At 39.0% G+C, this 10,233-nt stretch overlaps 1 protein-coding gene and 1 pseudogene across 1 annotated transcript in view; both read left to right on the top strand.

Annotated features, from left to right (window-relative positions):
• The window catches only part of LOC107674328 (ankyrin repeat and SOCS box protein 6-like), a 4,750-nt gene extending 2,946 nt beyond the window's left edge, over positions 1 to 1,804 (top strand). The window contains exon 7 of the mRNA XM_016468269.1: positions 969 to 1,804. Coding sequence (XP_016323755.1) covers positions 969 to 1,699 — 731 coding nt within the window. The 3' untranslated portion in view covers positions 1,700 to 1,804. The remainder of the gene's footprint in view (positions 1 to 968) is intronic.
• Positions 1,805 to 2,564: 760 nt separating this feature from the next.
• LOC107674325 (NACHT, LRR and PYD domains-containing protein 3-like) overlaps positions 2,565 to 10,233 on the top strand; it is a 10,644-nt pseudogene continuing 2,975 nt past the window's right edge.

Raw genomic sequence — 10,233 nt, 5'->3', positions numbered from 1 at the left:
CTTCTGTCACCTCCTCTCGTTGGGGAAATTGGTTAACAACCCTCACAGCCCCGAACATTGTTTTACAGCGTGCGTCAGTCACGAACCCATCCTCATGTATGATGTCTGCAAAGACTGAAGTTGTGTTAGAGGATGAAGGAGAAATGACTCACGATTGTGTTACGCTTGCATACGCACCTACGAGTGAAGTAACAGAAACTCCCATAGAGAATGCAGAATTGGAGTTGTTTGTTGCATGATAAAGTCATTCAGAAACAAGCCGTTAGAGCCTAAGTGGCACGGACCACATCAAGTGATGTTGATTACAGCAGCTGCAGTGTTGTGTCAGGGAAGGAAAACCTGGACTCATGTTTCACATTGTAAAGTTGTTCCTCCACCTACAGGGATAGGATAGGACACACGGACCAGTGAGGAGCCCAGGAAAGAACCCGAATGCAACAGGCTTCGGGGGCCAATCCTGGGTGAAGAATCCCTCATAGGCCTTCCCCATCCACTAGTCCATCCTTACCTCGCTGTTCTTTAGGTGTCGCAAGAATCAAGAAATGGGGAAAGAAGGAACAACAATAGCAGACTCAGATCGAACAAAGGACCCTAGTGTTTGCAGTCTTTTACAACAAATACTGCTCTGTCGTCTTTTGTTTTCTTTCTTACTCTGTGCAGATACTACTTGATGGCTGTCCCGAGACCCATACGCACCGACCTCCTCACCTGCGTATGAAGCCACAACCTCTAAAAGACAACTAGACCCACTGCCGAGCCAACTGTCACGGAAAAAAAAAAAAAAAGAAAATAATTAAATACACAACGCAGAGAATCACATACGGAAACTTCAGTCATCCATCAACATGTATAGTAATTATTTTATTAATTTTTATTTATATTTTATGTTTTTTTTTAAGCATTTAAAAAAAATTTTGTATTGCTTATTGTTGTTAATGCTAACATTGTGTTTTTATAATCCCATGCAGGTGCAGATGTGAACACCACCACACATGATGGCGAGACCCCCATGTCTTCACTCACGTTCCTGGTGAAGGAGGCTCTGGACAGCAGCGTGGAGGATGCGAAGGAGATCGGGCACTTCTGTACCCGCGTGGCACATCTTCTGATCAGCCACGGCGCCGATCCCAGCTGCTGCTTGAACGCTACCGACGGGGAAGTGTGGGAACATTCATTAACCTACACCAGTCTGGAGAACTTCGACTTGCTGTTTCCCCTGACCGCCCTTTTACTCCAGCATGGTGCTTCCTTCGTCTGCTCTCACCACAGCACCTCCTACTGGACAGGTCAACAGTTGATATTCACACATCTCGCAGAAGCTCTCCGGGAAGCTTTAGATGCTGCTGAGACGGCTGATGTTTTAGCCAAAGCTGAAGTGCTGTTGGATCTGGCCAGAATCTGCTGTCCGGTCATTTCTCCTCTCTTCCCCCGCACAAAACTGCCCGTGCTGGATCAGATCTCTACCCGTCAGCCCCTGCTGGAGCTCTACAGCAGACTAGAGGAGCAAGAAAGGCAGCCGCTGCCACTGAGATGCCTTTGCAGGAGACTCATCCGCCTCTGTCTGCGACCCTGGCCCTTCGAGGAGAAGGTGAAAGCCCTGCCACTGCCAGACAGACTGAAGGACTCTCTGCTCCCAGAGAACAGCTGGACAGACAGCGCCGGCTGGGAAAGATTCAAACCTCGACGTTCTCCATGCTGAGACACGATTTATGTGTGTGCTTGTAAATATAGAGCCCTTAATGATCACTGCATTCATTAAAACTCGGATAAAAATGACTCTTTTGATCAACATGCAGAAAGATCATTTTCCTGGTGAATATATATAAATAAGTGTTATAAATGTCACGCAAATGGGGTGACTTGGTGTTTTCTGTGTCAAAATGACAGTAACTTCAGTGTATTATACATTACCAGGTGATTTTCTGTTCATTTTGTAATGTATCTGTATATCTTTCAGTCTGAAAATTGTTAATGGTTTACAGTTAAATCTTTAATATCATGTACAGCTTCACTTCCGTATATGCATTGAATAATTTTGGTGTGTTATGTGTGTTTATTTTTAAGCTAATTTGGAGTCGCTGATTGGAATCAGCCTCCATTTTTTGCATAATCATTTATGTGATATACTTAATGTGCCTTAAGAAGATCAGCTTTGTAGTTGGAGCATTGAAGAAAAGTTTGAATCTCTTGCATTGTATATTGTGTAAATATAGTTTGAAGCTGTTTTGCTTTGTTGGATGTCTTCAAATTCTCATGGCTGTCTGTCGTGGGTTCACATTGGTTTTGAAGTTTCTACTTCTACTTCTCTCTTATCTTGGCCAAACACTTTTTGCATGGCAATGTTGATATCTTTTTTGCCCAAACCACGTCTGTCTGTCAGGGTTGCCATGTTTTCACAACAAAACCCGCTGAATCGCTACTCAAAACTAGCCCAATGGCGGTTCGGGGGAGGGGTGGGGGAATACACGTTTTTACACTTCAGGGGTCTCATATAGATAAATATCACGTAATTGGGGTCGCTTCAACCCACGGACATGAAAACAACCGGCGGCAACGGTTTTAGATTAGCCCAATTCCGCGGGAAAACCGCGGATTTGGCAACATATGTTAAGTTTCAAAACAAACCGAAAGTAAAAAGCCAAACTGCAAGCAGCCAAAGACGTTTAAACCGGCGTTTACAGTAGATGAACAGCACCGAGGATAAAACCGCGAAAATCACCAAAACACACGAGTTAGTATTTCACACAGTAAGTTGGCTTTCGAGTTATCAGTCAGACAATATGGTATTTTAAACTATAATTTTAAGTGAATAATATTAAGCTGTGGTACTTCGACACGCAGATCATATAGTCAGATTGTGAAATGTAATCGCTAATGTTTGACGTTTTTTGTCTTAACTTTTATTGGTTTGTATTGAGCCTTTTTAAACGTTTAAATGTGTACATATTTTTAAATATGGTACAAGAAAAATGCTATTTGGGTTGTTCGTGGCTTTGTAAACAAATTATGTAAGTGGGTCTTGTTAATGCCGTTATGAACACTAGAGGCGCTAAATATCGTTTATCTGGCATTTGGTTTTTGATTACAAAGTGCCCTACATTTGGATTTTGACCACTGAAAATGTGTACAATTTAAGTTTGGTCTTGGAGCCACACTGAAATGCCTATATCTGGAAATCAACCATATAGGGCCTTAAAAATTAAGACACCAAAAGAAAAATATGTTAAGAACCAAAATCTAAAAGGATATCATATTAAGATACTTGTTGAGGCATGCAAACTTAGGGGAAAAACACAAGAATGGCACATTATACATTAGAGGCACAAATCCCATGTTGTTTTGTTGTTGTGAAACTTAGATATGCACTTATTTGAACTCCTATTTATCTATTTATAAAAAATAAATTTCTCTTCATTTTTTCTGTATTTCAAATCAGCGCTAGATACATAGCTTGTTTACTAATGTAGTTTTCTACTAAACCAGGTATTGTGTACTATGAATATTGTTGGCTCTGTGAAAAATTGCTTGTGAAGACAAAGATGTTATTTATTTATTTTTATCAATCTATCACCTATCCCATATAGAGAATGTGCTGTGAGGTTGTCTGTGAATATTCACATATAATTTATACACATGAAAACATGATATCAGAATTAAACAATCGAACATTTTAGAAAAAAATATAACAGCTTATATAGAGTTTATTTTTGGCTTTGTGTGGTTGACCTATTCTAGCCTTTTGAAAGCTATGGAAGGAGAGGCGAACAGACGGAGAAGAGCATCTCCAGAACCCAGCTGTGTGTCTCTGAAGAGCATCAACTCCATGTATGAACATCCTAAATTCAGTGATGGATCGGTGCCCTCTGACCCCAGGTAAGACTAGACTCTGCTTCAGTAAAATCTTGTATTATACAGGCAAAAAAGAAACTAAATGTGTTTCCATTTCCTGTGTTGATTTTTTATTTATTTTTTTAGAAAGCAATTTACAGCTGCTTCGTCAGAACCCAGCTGTGTGTCTCTGAAGAGCATCAACTCCATGTATGAACATCCTAAATTCAGTGATGGATCGGTGCCCTTTGACCCCAGGTAAGACTAGACTCTGCTTCAGTAAAATCTTGTATTATACAGGCAACATAGGGTCTAAGTGAATGCGATTACATTTCCTGATTTGTTTTTACTTTTTTAGAAAGCAAACTGCAGACTCCCCCACGTATGATGACACTTAAAATGTAAATTCTTGACATGTCAGTGTTGTGGCAAATGCTGAAATGCATTCAAATCAAGTATATATATTATATTTTTAATAAAGGGATAGTCCACCCAAAAATGAAAATTGTGTCATCATTTACTCACCCTGATGACAAGATTATGTAAATGATGACAGAATTGATAATTTTGGGTGCATTTTTCCTTAGTCTGTATTAAGTATGTTCAGTGTTTCCCACAGGATATTGTGAAACTGTGGTGAGTGAACCTCGGAGAGTCTTGGTTGTTCCCTTAAAAAAAGCAATTGTCTTGCATGTTGAATGTGACTGGAAAATATTGATTATGTCTTGAACAAGTTGTCTACTTTTCATTTTTGCAGCTAAAGCACCCAATACAGACAGTGATACACAAAGCATATAAAGAGAATACACTGAATAGTTGCAGGAAAGCTTTTTTTTTGAGTATCTGTACAATGGTCCATCTGCAAATGGAATCATTAATTTCACGTACTTGAAAAAAAAAAAGCGTACCAACTCAATGTATTAAACCCCCTCAATTCAGTGATGTATCATGACCTCTGAGCCAAGTCATGATAAAACACTTGCATGGATTCTCGTGCCTCACTATACATGTGAATGGTCAAATGCACTTTTTTGTCCACACTGGCAACATATGTGAAGAACAGTTAGTTTAAGAAACGTATGAAAGGAGACGAACATTTTTTGGATCTATGCATTAGACTTTTTTAAGCCCTCTACAATAGAACATCAATATAAAGTTCAGCCTAAAGGAAAAAAATGGAAAGTTCATTTGAATTACAAGCATGCTTCTCAGTCAAATACTGACAGCATCAAATCAGAATTATTTGTATTATATCTAATAATGCATTTCTAATAATAATGTATACTGTAATTCAAATACTTAAATTATTAAATGTTCATTTAAATTATTGGGATAACCCCACTGTAGTAATGTGGTTTGAGTCAATTTAGTTACTTTTTTCTTTTTAATTTAAAGTTTGAATTCTATTTGGAGTAAAATCTCTTGTAATCAAAAAAAAAGTTGTAATCAAGAAATGTTTCTGTTGCTGTGTTTCTTCAGTGTGGAGAGAGGTGCTCATTCCAAATGTGGATTATCCAGTTTTGGTTCTCCTCCCCACAACACTGCAGGTGTTAATGTGTTCAAGGAGAAATACAAAATGAGCATGACAAGCAAGTATGAGAGCTTATTTGAGGGAATTCAATTACAAGAGAATAAAACCCTCCTGAACAGCATTTACACACAGCTCTTCATCATAGAGGGGGAGAGGGAAGGAGTGAATGAAGAACATGAGATCTTACAGATGGAGAAAAATTACATTACACTCCAGGAAACTCCAATCAACTGCAATGACATCTTTAAACCTCTGCCAGGATATGAGAAGCAGAGAGAAGACGTAATCAAGACTGTTCTTACTAGCGGCATCGCTGGAATAGGAAAATCAGTCTCTGTGCAGAAGTTCATTCTGGACTGGGCTGAAGGAAAAGCCAATCAGGATGTAGATTTCATGTTTGTGCTTCCATTTCGAGAGCTGAACTTGATCGAAGATGATCAGTACAGTCTTACAGACTTCTGGTGGACTTTCATCCTGTACTTCAGGATCTGGACTCAAAGATTCTTGAGGAGTGTAAAGTTGTGTTCATCTTTGATGGCCTGGATGAAAGCAGAATTACACTGATGTTTTCAGAAAATGAGACAGTTTCAGATGTGAATGAGTCTTCATCAGTGGGGGTGTTAATGTCAAACCTCATCAGAGGAGAGCTGCTTCCCAGTGTTCTCATCTGGATCACCTCCAGACCAGCAGCAGCCAGTCAGATCCCCTCACAATACATCAACCGTCTGACAGAAATTCATGGATTCAGTGAGCCACAGAAGGAGGAATATTTCAGGAAGAGAATCAGTGATGAGCATCAAGCCAGCAGAATCATCTCACACATAAAAAGATCAAGAAGCCTCCACATCATGTGTCACATACCCATCTTCTGCTGGATCTCATCCACTGTGCTTCAGAACCTCCTGAAACAAGAGGACAGTGCAGAAATCCCTAAAACTCTGACTGAGATGTACATCCACTTCCTGCTCACTCAGATGAACATGAGAAGTCAGAAGTATGAAAAGACATGTGGGAGAGATCCAGAGGAACTCCTGAAGTCCAACAGAGAAGTGATTGTGAAACTTGCTGAACTGGCTTATAAACAGCTGATGAAGGGCAATGTGATGTTCTATGAGGAGGACCTGATTGAGAGCGGTATAGATGTCACTGACGTCACAGTGTATTCTGGGATTTGCACTGAGATCTTTAAGGAGGAATCTGTGGTGCATCAGAGGAAAATCTACTGCTTCATACATCTGAGCTTTCAGGAGTTTCTCGCTGCATTTTATGTATTTTATGGCTTTGTAAATAATAATTCAGAGTTTCTGAATGTTTTTGACTTGCTTCCTAATTTGCATAAAGGAGTGATAGATGTGGCTCTTCGGAGTAAGAATGGACACCTGGATCTTTTCCTGCGGTTCCTGCTGGGCATCTCACTGGAGTCCAATCAGAGACTCTTGCAGGGTCTGCTGACACACACAGAGAAGAGCTCTGAGAGCATCAGGACAACCACAGCTTACATTAAAGACAAAATCAAACATGAACAGGGTCTCTCGGCTGACAGATCCATCAATCTTTTCCTCTGTCTGCTGGAGATGAAAGATCAGACTCTGTTCAGAGAAATTCTGGAGTTTCTGAAATCAGTCAAACACTCAGAGAATAAACTCTCTCCATCTCACTGCTCGGCGATCGCCTACTTGCTCCAGATTTCAGATGAGGTGCTGGAGGAGTTGGATCTTAAGAAATACAACACATCAGATGAGGGCAGAAGGAGACTGGTACCAGCTGTGATGAACTGCAGAAAAGCCCTGTGAGTGTTTACTTGTAAGAAATTTCTTAGTATTGAAATATAAAAAAATACACTTAGCTTTTGTCTTGTATGATCTTAAGATCAGTTTACCAAAAGGTTACTTCTTATTTTTCAAATAAAGTTATTTTATTATTTACATGACAAACAAGACATTAATGCGTGCTTCAGATTATTTTCCTCGAGTTTAAAAATTCTCCAAATTATTAATAATTTATGTAAGTCTACACTTTCCTAATTATTCAATACAATTTGTGTTATGCGCCCGTAGACTGTATTTACTTAACCCGAAATGTTTTTGCCAGAATCTACCAACTATTCATTTGAAAAACTTCAGCATTGTATGAGAATGATGATCATTGACATTATGAACCGGTCACTATCAATGTCCATTACATCAACTGAAACAGCGCTGTACTCTCTTCCAGTCTCGATGGCTGTAATCTCACAGATCAGTGCTATGAAATTGTGGCATCAGTTCTAAAATCAACTGATTCGCCCCTGATAGAGCTGGACTTGAGTAACAATGACCTGCAGGACGCTGGCGTGGAGCTCATCTGTGCTGGACTGAAGAGTCCAAACTGTCGGCTGGAGATACTGAGGTAAGAGTAACAAAATATATTTTAATCCTGTTTTCAGAGATCTAGAATGAGATGTATAAATCTAATTTAAGTTGATATCCCAGTCTCACTTTTAATTATTCTTCATCTAGGGTATCTGGCTGTATGGTCACAGAAAAAAGCTGTTGTTTTCTGGCTTCAGCTCTCATTTCAAACCCTTCACACCTGAGAGAGCTGGATCTGAGCTACAATCACCCAGGAGATGCTGGAGTCAAGATGTTTTCTGCTCTGCTAGAGAATCCTGACTGCAAACTGGAGAAACTCAAGTATGTTGGATTTCGTGACACATTTAGTTCTGATAAATGTGTATTTTTAAGGCTTTTAAATCTGGACTCCCAAGCAGATTTAGCTTTGAATATATGTTTCAGAGTTTACTGTTTTGCCCTGATAAATGTTCCAGTTTACATTTGTAATGATCTAGTATTTTAATGGTCTTATTTCATCTTAAAGTCTGCTAACATTTTTTGTTGTTGTTGTTAAAATGTAATTAAACGGTATGAGGAAAGTACAAGTTGTTCTGAAAGTATAGACCTGCACTGCTTATTCTTACCTCATTTCTACATTTCTCTCACTTTTTAGCTTAGACCATTGTGGAGATTTCAGGATCACACCAGGACTACAAAAATGTAGGTTCTCCCTCTCTCTAATATTCAAAAACATAGAATACATAAATACTGCATGTTACACTTCATATTGGTTTCCTGAAAGTGGTCAATTAAACAGTTAAGTGGCCATCATACAACAATTAGTGCTAGCCAAGTAAAAAAAACACATTTATATTAATATTATTTTATTCTTACTTATTATTATTATTATTAAAAGGGGCATCGGATGCAAAATGTACTTTTACATGGTGTTTGCAGGGGCGCCACTAAGGGGTGGAAAAGCTAGGACGATTCTAAGGGCCCACGCACTTTTGGGGCCCCCAGAGATCTGTTTTATTAGCAGTAACAGTACTAGTAGTTATGCAATAGAAATTATAAATGTATCTACCAAAGAGTTACAAATAAAATAAATTACGGCTTATTTCTGCATTTCCGGCAAAATTACGCCCCCCCCCCCACAATGATAAATTGTCAAATTAGAGACGTCTTCGAGTTCGACGAAGATGTAAAAATCCAGTCATCAAAAGATCGAAATATTTGTGGATTGGAAACAAATGGAAAATTGACAGGCTTGTGCTGCAATTCTATGGATGTTTTGCCCACCAGGTCTTTGAGCCAGTCACGTGACTGAAAACGATGAATTGTAGCCTCTACATTTGATAATGCTCAACACCACTGGTTCGAAGTGCTGTCAATGCTTTATAAAGTCCTTTTACCACACCAGTAAAGCTACTGGGATCTCAATTTACCAGTTGCTGATTGAGATGCAGATTTTTTCAAATAGGATACACATCTCAACCACAGAATGTCTCTGTTCATGGTATGTAAACACTCAATTCTATGTTTTAAAATATTGCACTGGTCACACTGAGCCAATATTTACACTGATGACTTTTGTGTGACTGATCACGCTGTAGCTAGTATGAGTAGCCTAACAAAATGCTTTCTTTGTCCAGATTTGACTACAATAATAATAACTGACAATTTAAATTTCAACTTTTACAAAATGTAGTCTTTTATAATGTCAAAAAATATATATCAATGAATAACCTGATACAAGTAATGTGTTTTATGTCTTAAAGGGATAGTTCATCCAAAAATGAAAATTACCCCATGATTTACTTACCCTCAAGCCATCCTAGGTGTATATGACATTCTTCTTTCAGGCAAATACAATCTGAGTTATATTAAAAAACACTGTTGCTCTTCCAAGTTTTATAATGGGAGTGGATGGTAGCCCAAAATTTGAAGTCCATTATAATTTAAATAAAAATTGAACCAATCCATTATAAAAGAAGTCCACACGGCTCTGGGGGGTTAATAAAGGCCTTCTGAAGTGACGCAATGCGTTTGTGTAAGAATAATATCCATATTTACAACTTTATAAACCTTAATCTCTAGCTTCCGCTAACTGTCGTACGCGCGTTCACGAGAGAGTGGCGTCTAGAAGTTACACCCTGATATTGCAGATGGTAAAGTTAATATTTAGTAAAATTCCCTTAAAGGGTTAGTTCACCCAAAAATGAAAATTAGCCCATAAAGCGGGAGCTGCAGTGCTTCAGTCCAAAAGACATGAAATAAAAAGCGCCCATCCATAAAAAAAGTCTCTCACACGGCTCCGGGGGGTGAACAAAGGCCTCCTGTAGCGAATCGATGTGTTTTTGTCAGAAAAATATCCATAGTCAAAACGTAATAATCACTATAATGTAGCTTGCGCCAACAATTGTACATGGAAGCAGTTCCGGGCTGATGATGTATGAGCTCGGCATTGCGCATGCGCCGGTGAGTCTCGTGAAAACCAGCGTTTGTTAACAGGAGCAAAGGAAGCAAAGTTTCCTTACTTTAGCAAAGGAAAACCAGTCT

This window comes from Sinocyclocheilus anshuiensis, unplaced genomic scaffold (genome assembly GCF_001515605.1).
Source record: "Sinocyclocheilus anshuiensis isolate Anshui unplaced genomic scaffold, SAMN03320099.WGS_v1.1 scaffold188, whole genome shotgun sequence".
Taxonomy (NCBI): domain Eukaryota; kingdom Metazoa; phylum Chordata; class Actinopteri; order Cypriniformes; family Cyprinidae; genus Sinocyclocheilus; species Sinocyclocheilus anshuiensis.
Note: the sequence above shows the minus strand (reverse complement) of the source record. Positions and strands in the feature narration are given on the sequence as shown.